The sequence below is a fragment of the Liolophura sinensis genome, chromosome 6 (assembly GCF_032854445.1).
Source record: "Liolophura sinensis isolate JHLJ2023 chromosome 6, CUHK_Ljap_v2, whole genome shotgun sequence".
Lineage (NCBI taxonomy): Eukaryota > Metazoa > Mollusca > Polyplacophora > Chitonida > Chitonidae > Liolophura > Liolophura sinensis.
Window position 1 is genome coordinate 34,062,266 of NC_088300.1, and position 20,337 is coordinate 34,082,602.

The 20,337-nt window shown below is 37.5% G+C and overlaps 1 protein-coding gene across 1 annotated transcript; it reads left to right on the forward strand.

The window, feature by feature from the left end:
• The first annotated feature begins 998 nt into the window (after window positions 1–998).
• On the forward strand, window positions 999–19,623 carry LOC135466398 (uncharacterized). The gene is made up of 4 exons (XM_064743846.1): window positions 999–1,006; window positions 1,105–1,301; window positions 16,287–16,472; window positions 19,406–19,623. Exons 2-4 carry the CDS (start codon window positions 1,232–1,234, stop codon window positions 19,621–19,623), a joined length of 474 nt encoding a protein of 157 aa, XP_064599916.1. The 5' UTR covers window positions 999–1,006; window positions 1,105–1,231.
• Window positions 19,624–20,337: the final 714 nt, after the last annotated feature.

Sequence of the window (20,337 nt, forward strand, 5' to 3'; positions counted from 1 at the left end):
GCCATATCCAGTTTTCATACATACAGGCTATACAAGATGCACAAAAAATTATGTAAACAATGTACTCTACATGCCAGAAAACACTGAGCATAAACCTGAAAGGTTCGGCCGTATATTTTTTTTCTGAGGTGAAGGATTTAGAGACGGTCCGTTTTGTACCATAAATGACGTTCCCAACGGGCTTCCGTACTACCGAATGGGAGTCACATATATGTATAATCCCACCGCTGTTCAATATTCCACATCAAAGATAAGAAGCGTGTACATGTATGGTTTGTGCATACTAAGAGCTGGTGTCAGATATGGAGTTATTGTGTGTGTGTGTGTGTGTGTGTGTGTGTGTGTGTGTGTGTGCATGTCTTAATCAAATGTGATCACCAATGGGCTTCCGTACAAGCCTAATCACGCTGCTGTTCAATAACAGCACGACACCATGCGACATGTGTGCATGGATTCTATGCAGACAACATGATGACGTGGAGTTGTACACTGGTAGCTCTGTGTATTCGTGTGTGTTTACAAAAATGTGATCACTACCGGGCTTCCATATATGTACTGTGCAATATGAAACCGTATCAACATAGGTGTAACGATAGTCAATATAACAAAAAACATATGTTTTGCCTGCTGTTTGTGATATCGACAGCTGCAGATGCAGATTTATATCCCGCCTTCTCTCCGTTGAATAGCTAATAATTAATGGTCCATTCTTGATTGCCAGAGCCTGTTGTCAACAAAATCACTGGTGTTGACTCATATATATTCTGTATACACTCATACGGTCATATGGCCTCGATTATGGATGATTTACCTCGCCGTGATCAATATATGCACGGCCACTGCAGGACCACTGAACTCGGCTTGTATATACACAGATCGCCATATAATGAACCCGCACGCACATCCGCGTCGGTCGGCCGGCCCCTTGCCACAGGCAGACCGACACTTGACAGAGGCGGCCAGTGCGCCTGCGTGGCCTTAAAGCCTGGCTCGAAGGTGGGTCGCGGTATGTATGAGTAAACCTTGACACAGCCTCTTTCCTCGTCCCTTAGAGACACGTACATCCTAACGGTCAGATTTTTTTTTTTTTTGTTCGTTACCCAGAAAACCACGGAGCTGTGGCACCAGTTCCCACCCCTCGAAACCTCCTCGCTTAATTTACCTGGATTATTATAGAAAGCTATGGAAATTACCTGTGCGGTTCCATAATAGAGATTTCTCCAGCCCAAGGATGGGGTTTAACGTGTCGGTGTGGGCTTTTGTGGCCATATTGATGTCCTGTTGTTTGGAATACGCCACAGGTAAGCCAATGTCTATACACGACCAGAATCTAGAGGATATGGTTACCAGTTCTCTCTCTTGCTTCCTTTGTTTAATTAACAAATCGATTATCTGCATTTTTATTGTTTTTGTATTACGCATCCGCGTGTTCTTCTATGCGCTGTTAGACGTACACCTCGACTAATCCATGGGCTATATGGTAAACCGCTTTAGCACGCGTGCTTCGTTCATATCATTGTTTTGTTCTGCCTTTCTATTTATTTATTTCATTCTTGTTAAACCTACATGCCTTTGTAAGAACTCTCTTAAACGTTTACACAAAAGCATGAAACTCCTTATCATCTGGTTTCGTCCCTTTTGGTTACGTTTACGCCATTTTGTTATGACATAAAATGTGCTTGTCTTTGGTATACAGATGGCGTTTTCCTTGTTCCGGGTTCACAAATATTCAGTTGACTGAACCTATTACATTTTGGCCTTTTCAAATGTTAATACTTTGCTCCCTCTTAATTCTTGAGAGCTTTTAAGTAGTTACTCCTATAAGCCTGGGTGTTTTCACAGAGCGATGAATGGAAGAAAAGACTGAACTTTAGTTGTTCTTCAAACAAAAGCTGCCCGTCAGACACAACCCGTTACGATCCTAGAACTGGGATGACACGATGTTTACCCGTCTAACATTCTCTTTCGACGCGTGGGTTATTTCAACTATTTTCTTTGTGTTAATTTTCACTACCTCTCCATTCTCAATCCATTCCCCTTGTACACTTACAATTTCATGACGACAAAGAGGATCGTTGACTTCGTCCAGCAATATGATAGGGCGTAATAATTCGCACTTGGGTTTCGCGGGCATTGTTAATGGAGAGTGCCAGGTTCTTATCAACCTTTTCTGTCAACATCCAACAACAAACATTACACTCTCAGTTTGCTGTTATAATGATGAGTGCATTTGCTGTTTGTTTTTAAAGTTTAGTTTGTCTGTTCTTCTTAGCTATGACAAAACAATCTTCCTAGTTCAGAAAGGTTATGGCCTTATTTACGATGAAAACACCTGTGCTGTTTTCTAGGAGGTTCGCGAAGGAACCGAAGCATTTCCGTTTTAGGACTATAGCAGCTCAGATGCTCACCAAAACCCGTTTAAAATGGTTCAGTCTTCCTTTATTTAGTTATGTGAAATGTGTTGCAGACAACATTTAAGTAATGTTAACAAAGCTTTGAGAAACGAAGTTAATTTTCTTAATCTCTCGATGTAACAAAAACTTTCCCCCATTTTGTGAATACTGGTACGTATATGTTGATGTATATATGTATGTATGTATATATTTGCTGTGTGAACCTAGACTAGCGTGTCTGTATGCTGTACATATGTAAAAAAAACAAAATGTCCTTCAGGGTGAAAAGATTTATATCTCTAATCCACCCGCCCTGGAGTTAATCAGGTAACAGTATGAAGGTAAACAATATAACCTAAAATCAGTCAGCCAGCACTTAGAAAGTGGGATGCCAGGTTTTTACTTGATACATGAAGGACATGCAGTCTCTCCACATTTGAACCATGGAATGAAAACTTGATCACTCGACAGCATATGTTTACTTTGTCCAATGCTTAAGCTGGAGATCGTCACTTCACATCATGTCTTAAACACGGGATAGAGCAAAAAAACAAAGTAAACTACAAATACACAAGATTGTCTACTTGGAAAAAAGAAACACATTTTTATACGGACAGAGTTTATTACACGAGATGTTATCGCTCAACTTAGGCCTATACTTATATATGTCTAAATTTCATGAAAACATCTGGTAGAACTTTACCCGTAACTGCAAAGGCACATAATATGCATTCAAAGGATTTCATTGATTTGGAACACATGCACAAGACACTCCGTGGCCAGTACACACATGTATACACGTATAAACTAGTACATAAATCAAAATTTGAGAAATCTCCTCTTAACAAATGAAGGTAGAAATGGGAAGTTTTCCTGCATAACTTTGTGAACAACCTTATTTGACAATCTAAAGGTCATTATTGCGGCGATTCTTATCATAGGCATTTTAACCCTATTGCGTTTATTTTTGTTTTCTTGTAAAATCGATGCCTGTTTAATTAATAAAATAATAAGATACGAAAAATGAACATTGGTTGTATCATAACATAACACGTGATTACAAAGATAAACCCCTAAAACGAAAAACCATGGCTAGTACTCGCAGGACACAACGTACGCGCATTCTCGACCTTCATCAAGATACCTCTTCCGGCAAAACATTTTTTTTCTTTTTTTCTTTTTTTTTTTTTTTTGGCTTGTGTTACTTTTTGTGTATAAGACCTACAAGTAAGCTTTTATTCACCTTAAGGTCCAAAGCGCCCTCGTATTTAATAGAGTATATACGTATTTAGGAGAGATGTCTGAGGCGAAAGCTACGTTTAGGTTATTCATAATAGGCGTTTTCAACTCACACCACACGTTTTCCTTAATATTTGCCTTATTTTTCTAAGCACGTGTTTCGTTTTTCTTGAAAACTTATTTACGTTTTCTGTTGAATGCCACCGCAGCCTTTATAAAAAGGCGTCATAGAGTAAAACTGACGCGTTTAATATAGAAGCAACTTACGCCTTTTGTATAAAACGCTTCGCCCTTTTTGTTCTAATAATATTTTGTGGGATATAAACACGTGCAGTTTTGAAGTAAAGCGGTTGTTAGTAGATGAAAAATGTGTTTCGTGGAATAAAATGCGCATGTTCATGAAGTGAATATGTATGTGCTGCACTTCTGAATACAGCTCATGGTGTTTCCAATCATTTCAGCTTTAGTACACTTCCTGTGGTTTTCAGGATTTTCAGCTTTAGTATACTTTATAGAATTTCCGGTACTTTCAGCTTTAGCACACTTCATGGCGATTACAATACTTTCAGCTTTTGTATATTTAATTGGGTTTATATTAATTTCAGTTTTAGCACACTTCGTGGCGTTTCCAGTACTTACAGCCTTAGCACACTTCGTTTCCAGTATTTTCAGTTTGAGTACACTTCATGGCGTTTCCGGTATTTTCAGTTTTAGTACACTTCATGGCGTTTCCAGTACACTGAGCTTTAGTACACTTCATGGCGTTTCCATTACGTTCAGCCTTAATATACTCCATGGCTTTTCCATTATTTTCAGCTTTAGTACACTTAATGGCATTTCCAATACTATCAGCTTTAGCATACTTCATGATGTTTTAATACTTTCAGCTTTAGAACACTTCATAGCGTTTCCAGTATACAGCTTTAGTACACTTCATGTTGTTTCGAGTACGTTCAGCCTTAGTACACTTCATGGCGTTTCCAATACTTTCAGCTTTAGTACACTTAACGGAGTTTCCAGTATTTTCAGCTTTACTACACTTCATGGCGTTTGCAGTACACTGAGCTTCAGTACGCTTCATGGCGTTTCCAGTACGTTCAGCCTTAGTACACTTCATGGGGTTTCCAATATTTTCAGCTTTAGTACACTTAACGGCGTTTCCAAGTCTATTTAGCTTTAGCATACTTCATGGTGTTTTAATACTTTCAGCTTTAGAACACTTCATAGCGTGTCCAGTATACAGTTTTAGTACACTTAATGGTGTTTCCAGTAATTAACACTCATCATTGCGTTTCCAATGCTTCCAAAGTTCCAGTCAAGGTGTCATCAATACTTTCAGCAATATATTGAGGATTTGTGTATAGAGGCACTTAAACTTTTACATTTGTAAGCCAGTATTGAATATATACGGCGTAAAGCACCAATTAAATAAAGTAATCAAATAAAGAATAAAAATCCAGTACAAAGATATGTATTAAAGAAAGCAAACAACACTTCTATATTCGGCGTGTAGGCTAAGATGAAAACATGGTTGTGCATATATTGACATAATTAATCGGAAATGTTGATTCGGATTTGCATACATTTTCATATTTATGCCCGTTAAACACCCCAATCAAAATTCCCGACGTAGTATATACATAAGGTTTAGACGTGACTACATTTTAATGTGGTACTTACTATTCTCAGCAGCATCTTGGGACATTTGTGGGAGTTGATACTTAAAGGGAAGTGTATATAGTGAACATGACTGAGCATATAACACGTGTTGGGTTGGGAAAATACACGTATGTATACAGTCAAGTGTTATGGTTAACCGATGGAGGCGGTTAAATAGTATACATTGCTATATATAACACCATAAATAATAGTGTGTATCAGACAGATTTTAACTCGGACACACAGTTCTATCAGTCATTCTGTTTGTCTGCCGTTCGGCCGGTCAGTCGGTTAAGTTTTAACATCCATTTTTTTTTTAACATAAGTCATTCCCATATAATGAGGGGCCTTGATGCATGACGACATTGTTTTTCTCTAGTATAAAGCCGTATGACTATTTAGGATTTGCGCTTGTTCTTTCATTAGTAGCTAACTAAATACACTAGTCGAATTTTGAGGCCAGATAGCAAATTTTGAATAGGTGTAAGATGCTAGTAGATTCCAAGGGACTGTAAAAACGTGTACATCACGATATCGTATTAATTATACTTGATCGAGCGTGACAAATATATGCAGGAATTTTGTATCAACACTACACACTTTTTTGCACGATGAACAATAGAATAATGTCAGTTGGTTTCTGTCCTTGATACAACATACACTAAGTATGGAACACATTATCCCATAAGCGTTCACGTTACTGTATATACTTATTGGTAACCAATGCATTCCCATCAATGCAAACTGTTATTTTCTTACTCCTCGCACTTTATAATTTAATTATTTACCATACGCAATTCACAATGTTTTTAAATAACAAGTGAAAATCATGTCAATATGTCACTTGCTCATATATAGGTAAAAGAGAGTTGATTATACCAGCAAGCTTTTTAATTAAACCTACCACCCGATAAGGTTTTCTAATCTACAGCGGAAAATCACTAAAGCCTTTTCCCACATTGAACTCGTGAATTGTATCCATTAACCTACATACACAATCAGCCGTCTCGCTATCCAAAAACCACAACAAATTAGATTTCCCGTCAGAACTATGAATTAATACTCTTTTTCCCGTAAGCAACAGGTCAAAGAGTCAAGAGCATTGCTGGTAAAAACAAATCACATAAATAACATTTTGAAATAAATTGAAAATGCTGTTAAAATCCTTGAAATTGAATGTCGACATCGAGTAGCCTTACCTCAAAAAGGTCGTATATAGTAGTTCTTTATATATATATATTATATATATATATATATATATATATATATATATATATATATATATATATATATATATATATTGTGGAGGCTTTCCACTTATTGTGTGCCTCACATGCAGATACGGTATTCCACGTATATGTACATAGTGGGTAACGTAAGGTAAATACATATACAATATATGTCTCTATATACCTAACCCATGCACGGGACCTGTCTGCCTCTATATTTTATTATCACAAAAATATGACCGAAGTTCAAGATACACATATATAGTTAGTGTGATGGCCTTTATTTTAACGTAAGCGATATACTGATAGGTCTTATGTCAGCGTGACTGACCCATTTGTTTGAACAGGTGTCATTTTTATTACATTATCAACGTTTGTAACGCTTCGCCATTCGAGCGAGATAACGTTTTAAGAAACATTAAATCTCTAAAGCAAGAATTCTACAGCGCATGATAAAATAGCATGCTGTGAATACTTGAGCTTCTTAAGTCACCACTTACCAAAAAGGAATTGAGATACGGTGCATCGATTTCCTGTGGCAGTTATATATAAAATGAACTTTGCAAATTGTAATACATTTTGTATATTGTCCTATTTCCGAAGACATTATTGTAATTTTACTGTTTGTGAGATCACACATATAGAAGGGAAGGTAATTCCATGATTCCGTAATTCCATGACAAACTTTTCATTTCGCTATTCAATATTTCGACATTGGTTATATTATCAAATCATTTTCAAGAAATACGCTTCAAATGCACGCTGTGTACGGTCTCCAAAATGGTTATTTTTACACAGCTCACAATATCGTACTACAGTACAACACACTAAGAAAACATGTCTCTTAGTATTAAATTTCACTCCTGCCCTGGGTATCATTAAAACGACATATATCTACCAGTTCTTAAGTTTGCCTCACATCAGCCATCAAAAGCAGTACAGTTTGAAAGTGTTTCAGTGTAACACTGTTGTATGACATGGTGTCAAATGGTGCAAATTTGATTTTGTTTTGTAAAAAATATGTGTAACAGGTGTAACGCAAGGTAAATCCACATGAGTGCAGTCACTGCCCTGCGTTCAGTGTGAAAGTATTGCCGAATGAGAGGCCACACGAGTAAAGCAAAACTGAAAGTGAAAGCAGTAATACAGTCCTCATGTGGAAAGTTAAAGTACATTCAACATGAGTGACTGCACTTATAAGCGTTATATATTACCACTTTTATAAAGTTTATAATCAACACCTTAAACAGTGCAGTCACTCCTCATGATCTCCACAGTGTTAAATGTAACACTTTAGTTTTAAGACAATATATAGTAGTTAAAACACAGACAGTCTATTGCGAACATATAATACATATAAATCCATAGGTATCCATTATAACCAGATATTTATTAACCTATTCCGTGAAGATAGGTCGGATCTTTGATGTAAATATATCGTATTTATGTTGACGAAAGCAACACTTTTTTCATATTTTGTTGTGGCATAACTGACTAAAATAACAATTTTTTCATTCATTTTATAAATAATCGCTGAGTTCACGAATGTGTGTGAATATATATATAGGCCTATATATAATCTGGCAATTTTAGACACTGTACAAATCTCATACAGTTTGCTTGGCTGTTGCTTTAAGTAAGGATGTTTGTCAGGTACACGGCGTGCGGATTGACACTGGTTTACTTGACCATAAACCTGATCCATGTCGTATAAGTGACAAATAATTGCCCAGTGTGGTGTTAAAAACCAACAAAATGAATGAAAAAAGAAGCTTTATGTCTTTATATGAGAGGAATACCAGGAATGCGTGGTTAGTTCACGTGTATCTGTGTCAAAGTTCAATCCACAGTAAAACCAAAGGTCAAGAATGTCTCATAAATGACGTCATCTAATGTAGTATCAGCACAGACATGGATACAAACACACTGTACATTTTCGGAAAAAGCGATTGTACTGAGTTTTACGAATGTAAAACTCTGTGAACTTCTGACCTGCATCTTCTATCTAATTAAATATGAAAAAAATGTCAACTATATATGGGGCGTTGTTCGTGCTTCATGGTCCGTGAAAACTGACATATATATAGGTCAACATGTGTCGTGGTTCATTGCCCTATAGGATCTTGACTATAATGGTCAAAATGAAAACACTGAGAAAAGTTGAATGCAGAGGCACATCGTCTGCTGGCCTCGCATGCACGATGCTATGCTGTACATGTGTTGTAGGCGTAGAAGGTAATAATAACACCGCACGACCGACTCTGCTCTAGTAATAGCTTATATAAGAGGACTTTTGCAATTTACACATGAATGTTACTTGGCGTTTGGAATAATACCATATATACACTGATTAGAAGATATATGCTCCTTCAAATCATTTTTGAAAAATAAGTACATTAATATAGATTTGTCTTGGTGGGTGGGGGGGGGGGGCATTTGTTTCTGGTATAGCCTGTGATGGTCAAAAGATTATAGGAAATAGCTTGTGAATTTCATGTCAAACAATCGAATATTGGCTATAACACAAAATAGAAGGATACTGCATTTCAGCACCTTTCAAGTTTTCAGGTATCTTCCTTCAGTTATCGTGTGTATATTTATCATTTAAATATACATAACATTATATGCCGGTTATATAAACTGTACAGTATTTTCTTCTCTTCTTCTTCTTCTGTATATAGAACTTTGGAGTTTTTTATTTATTCTTGCGCCTAAGCCAATGAGCCACATCACAAATAATATCCCCCTCCCGCCCCCGCCCTACCCTGTACCTTTAACTCAGAAACTACGTTATTCATTGTCTAATTTCAACATAGCTGGGAACGGTAGAAAACTTGTCTTTCACTCTACCCTTTCGTTTTGTCGGTAAATAGATGATGAGTCTCAATTATGGTTATCTAAAGCCGTGTAGTGGGACATACTGATGGCCCGCAGATCCCTTTCTGATGACGATAAGTATATGGGACGTCTCCCGCCTTACTGGTTGCAGTCCAAACAGGCAGTTGGCGTCATTCTGGTAGTGTTAAACTGACAACCTTGCTGGTGTTATTCAGGTGCTTACGTGACGAGCAAAAATTCTGAACACATAAAAACAATTTTCTCGGTAATACAGGTAAAAACATTTAAAATCAACAACGTAATAAAACTATAGTTCATCCTATGAATGCCAAGATTATGAAGACCTCCGGAGTGTTTGTGAAGGGAGCAAGCTTTGTGTAATGACCTCTGTAAAATGTAGACAAAAGAGCTTTTTGAATGACTGACTGAATTTCTGCCATATCGTGGAGAGATCAAGTTAGAACCGGAAACATTTAAAGACCCTTTCGTTCTTCCTACACCGTAATACAGCATAGTTGTTAATACAGCACACGATTTCCCGCCTACAGGCTTTGAGCTTTGTCTTTGTAGCTTTACACTATATACTGCAAGTTTTGAGCTTTGTCTACATAACGTACTACGGTTCAGGCTATATAGCTTTCCTTTATATACTGCAAGTTTTGAGCTATGTCTTCACATAATGCGTTACGGTTCAGGGTGTGTACCTTTCCGCTATATGCCACCAATTTTGAGCTATTCAAGCTATATCCTGCCTACACAGTCAAGACAATAGATTATTTACAAGCTTTGAGCGTCTTATTTCACACATCGGACAAAGATGTACACATGGTTCCGACAATAGACATTTTCACCATAGCAAATTTTGAGCTTTGTCTTCAAACTTTACATTCTTGGCTAAGGCCAAAATTTTCCTCATTTCTATTTTTAGCTGTCTTTGTATATACAACATTTTATTTTTACACATCGAACAAAGATGTACACATGGTTACGATATTAGGCTTTTTCATAATAACAAGTTTTGAGCTTTGTCTGGATCTAAGCTATATGCTACATACGCAGTTTAAAAAAAACAGACTAATTATACAAGCTTTGAGCATTTCATTTTCACACATCGGACAAAGATGTACACATGCTTATGGCATTATCCTTATTCACAATTACAAGCTTTGAGCTTTGCCTACATGTGCATCTAAGCTGTATTCAGCAAACATAGTTAAGACTACAGGCTAATTACTAGCTTTGAGCATCTTATTTTCATACATCCGACAAAGATGTATACGTGGTTCCGACAATAGACTTTTACACTGTAGCAGATTTTGAGCTTTGTCTTCAAAATGTACATTCTTTGCTAAGGCCAAAATTTTCCTCACAGCTAATTTTAGCTTTCTTTTGCCAATAAACAGTGTATATTAAAACGGATGACACATGCAGCGGTTGCTATTCTGGCTTGCTGCAAAGTTTAAGCTTATCTTATGTAGTCGTCACGCATGTACACATTTATAAGCATGTAAACCCCCTGTTTCTATATCATAATTAAGTGTTGAACATTGTAAATATAACGTATAAAAGGAATCATCACATTAGATACTTTCCTCCTTAATTCAGCTCCAGATAAAGAAACCCAAATCTACAGCGGGTGCCGTGCATGATATAGTTGAATACATATATACACATATGATATATACTGTGCATTTCCAGAACTTATACATGTTGTGGGTATTTCTGAACAGAATATACCCAGAACATATATAGATTAGACTATCTGGATATAGGAGTCCGTGGTCTCAGGATAGAGAGAGTGGCGTGGACATTGTTGTCGTGTATTTATGATTTATTGGTCGTTGTTCAAAGTTTAATCTTTAAGCAAGGCAAACAGTACAAAGTTGTCATAAATCCACAAACCCATAAATACAATGCAATAAAACTGTTCAAGCTGACAAACTATGTGTTTGAAATATACTAGAGTATGTTAATATAGGCTTCGCGCGGCATGTAGAAGTACCTTATAAACACACAAAACAATGATGCTGGGGAGACAAAGGGTTAATCAATTCATTTGGTTGTCCGTTCAGAATTCCTGTTGAAAACCTCTGACCTCAGATGGTCATAAGTGTATTAGCTATAATACTGGTAAGTTATATTTATATTCAAATTTTTAGCCAAACTCAGCAGCCAATCCAGTACTTCAAAGTCAAAGCATAACGGAAACACTTATTAGTTCATAATTACTATAATGTTGAAGAAAAATTTAAGATTTGTCTTAACGTTAAATCTGCTATTAAGTCTTAAACCAGTTTTGAACAACCTGGAGCTGGAGAATATCAAATGTTTGATTTATATGACGCCATTGTCAGCAACGGTAGGAAGACATACAAACATTTTCCTGTGGACGGCCGCTTTGTTTAATTTTATGGAGGCATAGTGTTGTTCTCTCGTTTGATTCACCCTGTAGCGAGTTGATGCGGCCAAGAGTTCGGTCACATGGCGATCGACTGTGTATTTAGCAAGAGCTTATTTTCTCAGTTACCTTACAAGTCTTTTTTGCTGATAAAATATGCCTTAGCTCTGTGAGAGCAGGTTGAATTTGAACCCGCTCGCTCACCAGTGCGGTCGCTGTGAGTTCAAGTCCAGTTCATGCCGGCTTCCTCTCCGGCCGTACGTGGGAAGGTTTGTCAGCAACCTGCGGATGGTCGTAGGTTTCCCCCGGGCTCTGCCCGGTTTTCCCCCCACCATAATGCTGGCCGCCGTCGTACAAGTGAAGTATTCTTGAGTACGGCGTAAAACACCAATCAAATATATAAATAAATAATAAATCGTTTTATGGGAGCGCATACCTGATCTGACAAACCAACCGACGAAAGAAAAAAAAATGTGCAATTCAGAGATGGGATCGAATACTCGACCACCTTAATGGTGCATTTATTGTCTTGCTATGAATTATAACTTTTCGTTACAACCTCCGGAACGGAGCAAGACAATGAATTAGGTTTATCAGAAAAATTCGTTAATCTTGCGTTTTGGCCAGAGCGCTTCCATGCAGTTTGTGGACTCTGCTGGTGTTCATTATTATAAGATGATTATATAGACGCGCGTATCCGTAACAATACCAAGGTGAATACAGTGCACAGTTACTGGAGCGTCGCCTCAGAGCGAGTTGTGTTTTTATCCAGTTTTGGGATTGTTTTGTTTGCTGGCTGACCGAATTCCCCTACTTCGTGTACATACATGTGTATGATATTGGAAAATCTCTCTATTCTACCTACACATGACTGTCCATCCGTAAAGCAATATCATATCGAAAGGAAGAATTTCTTTGTCATTCGATCGTTGTAAATATTGGGTTTAATCTGACATCAGAAATATTTTTACCAGTGTATTGTTACTTTTTTACAACTCACGCGACAAGGGTGATTTTTATCTGTGTTTTCTACATACATCGTACGTTTTTTATAGCATGCACCATTGCTATCAAGACTTAACAAAACTTGATAGACCTCTGTATAGCCTTGTGATTTCTTACTCTACTATTTTCTCTATAAATATTAGTGTGTATGACATGAGCCATATATATATATATATATATATATATATATATATATATATATATATATATATATACATATATATATATATATATATATATATATATATATATATATATATATATATATATATATATATATATATATATCCGCGTCGTATATACAGTCATTTTTACATATATACCTGGTAATTCAGCTTTTTGCGGAAACATGCGGTACAAAGACAAGATGCCCGGAAAAAGTGGTATATATAATCAAATATAGTCAAAGACTATATATATATAGTTAAAGTAACATTTCCCCGTTTTAGCCATAAACAGCACATTATGACATAAACCAGATGCACCCAGATAAATAGAGGCCATTTTCATATTCCTTAATTGCCTGGTAATTTAATTTTTCACACAAGTAGGAGGTATATTCAAACACTGTATGATCTTTATGAACATTTAGACTCGCAAATAACTGCAGGTATATATGCATAGTCTGATAGCTCGATTATTTTAACTATATATAGTAGTTTACGATTTATTTATTTATTTATTTATTTATTTGATTGGTGTTTTACGCCGTACTCAAGAATATTTCACTTATACGACGGCGGCCAGCATTATGGTGGGAGGAAACCGGGCAGAGCCCGGGGGAAACCCACGACCATCCGCAGGTTGCTGACAAACCTTCCCATTTACGGCCGGAGAGGAAGCCGGCATGAGCTGGACTTGAACTCACAGCGACCGCATTGGTGAGAGGCTCCTGGGTTAGTTTACGATATGAACCACATACACCTATATGTATACATATCGGTCACATGTGAATAGTTCCCTGGTAATCTAGTCTCGTGCAGAAGCATGACCTGTATGCACTCAGTATATACTGTGCATGTACACGCTGCTCGGAAATGCCTGAACACGCCTTTGTAAGAATTTTACAGCCGGATCCGGTCTTGTCTTCGTCCCCAACCCAACCCCCACCCCCACCCCCATCCTCCCAAACCAACAAACACCTGACTAATCTAATGGAATTCACGATAAGCTAAATGACCTAGAATGTTCGTTATCACAAACACGTTCTCCCTGAAGACGCCAAGGTATATAGCAGTATATATACTACAATTCTTAAGCCATTTCACATGTTTGCAAGGTGTTTATTCAAGAGGGCATATTTCTGTGTAGACTGATAGGCCTATCCAAACAATGCAGTTTTGTCTTCAACATCAAATTTTAAAAATGTGCATAAAGTGCTCTTTCATAGTGGCATTTTCCATGCAGTGCTGTTGATGGAGCCCCCACTGTGAGAAGTATGGTAATGTGACCGAAAATTGCAGTCGTTGAAGCCATCATTGTGAGGAGGGAGGCAATGTGACCGAAAATTGCAATTGTTGAAACCTGCACTGTAGGAGTATGGTAATGTGACCGAAAATTGCAGTCGTTGAAACTTGCATTGTGAGGAGTGGGGCAATGTGACCGAAAATTGCAATTGTTGAAACCTGCACTATAGGAGTATGGTAATGTGACCGAAAATTGCAGTCGTTGAAACTTGCATTGTGAGGAGTGGGGCAATGTGACCGAAAATTGCAATTGTTGAAACCTGCACTATAGGAGTATGGTAATGTGACCGAAAATCGCAGTCGTTGAAACCTGCATTGTGAGGAGTGGGGCAATGTGACCGAAAATTGCAATTGTTGAAAAAAGTCGACAGAAAGTGGAATATTTGTGGGAGGAAAGCCAACTATACAGTAGCTTGTACAAATCCTAGGCTATATACACATCACTCCAGACGATGGCAACATATGTTCAGTCGAAATGTTGACATTTTTGACAAATGTCTCTTCAATAAATATTATATATATATATGAAAAGAGTTATATAAATATATATGATCGTATATGTACATGCAGTTTACACGCTTTACATGAAGAACATTGATAATTAAACACATGTGAAGTTGTCAGGCATTTGGCCAGCACAGTCTCAAACAAAGGAGGCAATCAGTTAATTAAACCTTACGTGACAATTAAAACTAAAAATAATCACTATAGTAGTGTTGTGTGATGTTTGAGGTGTGGGATAGTCACAATTGTATATACACATGTACGCTTAAAAAATGAATCTCTTAAATTTAACAGAAGGTCTGAGTGGAGCTAGAATGTATTCTGTTATTATAACGCAAAATTTTGTCACAGTCAACATAATTTCCTGTTTAATAGTTTAATAGAATGGATATGCTGAATAAATAAAAAGTGTGCGTGTGTTATACCTAACAGAATAAGGTGGATATTGTGTCGCTTCGATCCATAATAGTAGTAAGACACCTGCAACAAACTACCACCAGACAAACAATGTGGCGTTCCCAGAAATAGGCCAGTGCAATCCAGTGGTGTCATTTTGACCCAATACATGCTTTGTGAGTCTTTTTCTCCTGACTATACCAAAACAACTTGAACCCATACATTGCACGCATTGTGTTGCCATTATATTGTTAGGTTTCACAAGGCGTCTTGAACAATCAGTTCTGACAACCATTCCAAAACAACCAAAACACTGTACGTATTGTGATGCCATTGTGGTTACGTTTCACAGTCCACGTACATCGTTACGTGTCCGTGACTATACCAAAACATCCAGTACAGACATACATTATATATGCATTGCTTTACCCTCGTAGTTACGATTCACAAAGCGTGGCCATTAGTAAGTGTTTGAGACGAAACGAAATGAACAAGGATGATCCAGCAGTTACATTTCACGAAAGGCTAGGTATAGCGTTACGTACAGTGTACATGTTCATCGCAATACTAAAAGAACCAGTAAGAAGCAATACTAAAACTAGGCTGCATTGTATGCATTACGTTGCCCACGTAGTTACGTTTGTCAAAACCGATGTATAGCTTCTCGGGCGTTTACCTGTACCAAAGAACCAGTATATTATATGCGGGATGTTGTTGTTGTTAAAGTTAAATTATTACGTGCATCTTGATCATACCAAAACAACAATACATTGTATATTAAATGTAGTTACAAAGCGCACGGAGCATTGTATGCTCGTAACTATACAACAAAACAACCAGCACATTGAATATATTGCTGCACCATTGGAGTTACGTTTCACATATTAAGTACTGATAACTACAAGTTGTATTGCTATATGCAGCTAACCCCAATATACTTAGTATATGACGGGAAGTTAGTTTCGGGAACATTTCCTGCTTTTTTTATGACGCTTAGGGCGCAAATTGGTGACTTATTACTCATTCACTGCAAGATAACAATAGACAATTCAGCCTGGACCCGAGTCGCCATTGCCCGGGAAAGGACCCCAAATAAATTGTTATATACCAAAACGACTCATTGACTAATATTGTTGTTGTTGTTGTTTTGTCCTTTCAGCTCAAAGGAAACTGATAAGCTGCTATCAGTGCAATGTATTCAGCAAAGGGAAACAGCAGTTTTGCGAAAAGGCGCCGGAAGAGCTGATCGTCAAGGACTGTGTGGCCTGTCTGAAGACATTCACCTTCACTTCCATGCATGACCGCTGGTCAAACCAGGCCAGTCCATTCCACAGATACAGACAAGGTCAGGCCGGAAAACAGAACCGCCATTTATATACAGGGTATCCCAGAAGTCGCGCACCATCTAGGTTGAGGTTGAATGCTTGAGCTAAAGTGCGGCGTGTTGCCCCATCTCTTCCAAACATAAAAACCAATGCAACTCTTTCTTGTACTGTAAGTTTATTAGCCATAATTAACTCTGAAAGAGAGAAAAAAATTTAAATCAGTATTAAATCTGAAACACAGTAAAAAAATGAAAATCAGGATGGTGCTCGACTTCTGGGATACCCTGTATATCTTGGGCCAAGTAGGATCTGAACTCACAACTTGCTTTGAATAAAAATCAATTCAAGTTTCTCGAGTCCAACAGCAGCTAGTGGGATTCAGTACAACTTAATAGGAAATAGAATGGTTGAAGGGTCCTGTCCCACAAAGCAGTTGTAAGCTTGATTGATTGTAAATATCATGGCAACATATCTTCATCAGTCTGTATGGTAAACTTCAAACCCAGAGAAAGTCTTCGCAAATCGTTTGCACAACTCTCAAAAAGATAATCAGTTCAGTTTCGCCAAAAAAGTCTGTTGTCTGAGTGACGCTAGAATGTATTCTATCATGGCAGTATATTATTCTATTAAACATAACATACATGTTCTATTAATTCAGCATAAAAATTGTATTAGACTAACAGGATATTATGTGGAATATGACACACTAGTATGTTATAATAACAGAATATATTCTAACATCAGTCAGACAATAAATTTTCTGTTAAAGTTGTCAGATTATTTTTTGAATGCACCATTATGACTGTGCATCTTGGCGACTGCAGTAAACTTTCGTAGTACGATGAAAACTGATTTGCCTATGCAGACATTCATTCGATTTTGATGCTGGAAATTAACCTGCGAATAGTCGTGGGTTTCCCCCGGGCTTTGCCCGGTTTCCTGCCATCATAATTCGGACCGCCGCCGTATAAGTGAAACATTGGGCGGCGTGAAATACCGGTACCAATCAAATAAATAAACAAACAAATGAAGCTGGAAAATAGATTTGAAGGTACTTAGTCTCATCCGTCTTTCTTGAATCCCACGCTTGTGTGGCATATTCTACGTATATATACTTCCTGAATATGCGTAAAGAAGTTATGGCGTACAAAACCCTTCCATTTATTGGCGGATTAAGTAAATCATATGCAGCAAATATATATCAACAATCCAAAAACGAACTATATTATTATGCCAATAGTGTAAATCACAGTCAAACTTAAAGGTGGAGAAAACATAAAAATTACATAACGGTCAGATGAAAGACTACGAAAGTTAGTTGTAAATGTGGTCTTTTTTTTCAACTTTTTTTAAAGAGAAAAAGACACTTGAAAATAATTTTTGCACGGTGGGTATTCTGTATCATCTCTTGGTACATTGTCTTCTATTGTAGGCAATGTAGTTTGAGATATCAGCCGTATACATGCATTTCAGGGGGCCACTTGGTTAGCGCGCTAGCGCAGCGTAATGACCCAGGAGCCTCTCACCAATGCGGTCGCTGTGAGTTCAAGTCCAGCTCATACAGGCTTCCTCTCCGACCGTAAGTGGGAAGATTTGCCAGCAACATGCAGATGGCTGTGGGTTTCCCCCGGGCTCTACCCGGCTTCCACCAACCATAAAGCTGGCCGCCGTCGTATAAGTGAAATATTCTTGAGTACGACGTAAAACACCAATTAAATAAATAAATAAATATATATGCATTTCACGTAAAGTTTGGCACATGTAATGCTGTATGTATAAAAATGCCCCTTCATGCAATAGCTCATAATGGCCTTAAAATAATATTCTTCAGTAATAATAATAATAATAATAATTTTCTGATAATTAATTTATTAAATTTCAAAAAAAATTCAAGTGGTCTTATAAGGTAGAGAACTAGTGAAAATCAAGCAAAATGTGTCAGTTAAAAACATTAGGTGAGATTTAGCAGATGTAGGGAAAGACAACTCGAAAATACAGAGCTGTGCTTTGCGAAATGCCACCGGTATAAATTCCGACAAGGGCGTAATGCATGCGCTGGATTAGGTGAAATATGCCAGTCCATAAAGATAATGCGCTGTCACAGCGTTAACACAATCTGAAAAGTACGAGTGCCATATATCTCGATACGTGTTACGTTTGTGTCAAAAATATTGTATACTAGCAAACGCTTTTCAGTTTTACCTATGTAATATGTTTCATTATTTCCATAAATCTGTCTGTGGCACCACTGTAATCTATGGAAAACGTATCAAATACATTAGATCAATATATCATATACAGATTATTACACGTTAACATAGGGACCACAATCAAAGCAGCGATAACAGTGCGATGGCTAGGAAATTGTCACACGTATAATCGTTGTATTGTTATTTTAGCTCCGTTAAATGAATACATAGTTCCGTGCGAGTTCACAGCTTTTGAAACTCGTATACATGTTTAGCCGATTCCTTGAAAATGTGAAACGAGGGTAGATAACTCTTGTCACCTAGCTGTTTGTAGCTTTCTGTGGTATATTAGAGTAGCTTCCCTTGTTCTCGTATATCTTGCGATATTTTGAGGTGCAACGTGCAGCTCTCCGTCAATCGGTGTGCATGGTTGTCTGCCGTCCGGTCTGTCAGATTTTTTCATATCGTATCTTTTAACATTGGCCGTTTTTAGTTAATGAACCACCTGAGTGCAAGGCATCTACTTTGTACGGGATTGTATGGTACAGATTACATGCTCTCTTAATCCAAAAACAAATTTTATGCTGTCGCTATTTTCTCTATTATGAAGTCAAATGCCGTAAAACATCATTGCAAATATTATAAATTATAATGGATTTAACAACATTAAAATTACATATTATATATCAATTTAAAGAGAGCATATAGTGAATGTTGTGTAAATTAAAGTCATTCATCTTCATTTATTTTTCTTGTTTTTTCAGGCATGACCTACCATTCCAAATATTGCCTTCCGGAACTGGATTTGGATCTCATTAAGGACGAAGGATGTTACAAAATCAACGGACCTGACGGTTTTACTGAGCGGTGTTACTGCCATTCAGAGCTGTGCAATGCCTCCTCTAGAATGAACTCATCTGTTGTTGTACCAGTTACCGTTCTTGTTGGAGTGTTATGGACAGCACTGGCTCACTGGTTTTGAGATGGATCATTGTAAGGAAAAAAATAGCCCACTCAGAGCAGCTCATATAATACCCATAGGCAGCTGCACGTACATTGACCTCGAAATGTAAAAACATGTCTACCTGCAAGTATGTCGTCCAAACAGGGATTGCATCTTTATAGCTTGGAAAATTTGGCTCTATAACGCCGTGAATTAAGGATAATACATACTTCCACAAACTGAGAAGTTTCCCTCTTGCTGCAAACTGAAAGCGAAAGTTTGGAATTTCTTAAATCACAGGCACTTGAAATGTGAAGGTGGATGTAATGAGCAACAAATTGTAACTGTAATTCTGCAAACGTCATGAAAACTGTGCCATAGCACAGTGTAAATAGGTCTCCGGACGTAGAACTGTCACCAAACGTGCCTGGACGTAGTCCGCCAGCGGAAAGTGTTTGAATCTTATCCGGCTGTATGTGCTATACTTGTACTGAGTGATTATAAATTATAAATTGGTTTTTGGATTTTCGTTGCCGGATATATTTTGTGCTCATGGAAATGTGCTTCTGAATGCATATTGATTTATGCTAATAAAATATGTGCTCATTGATTTGTGCTACATACCGCACGCGTCACTTACATGTGTATATGTGTTCCGTACCTGTGGGTGTAGATGTGACTCTGGTGTATTGTACACACGCGACCATGTGTCCATGCGTAATGGAATTGAATTATCAATGGTGAGTTCTTGTA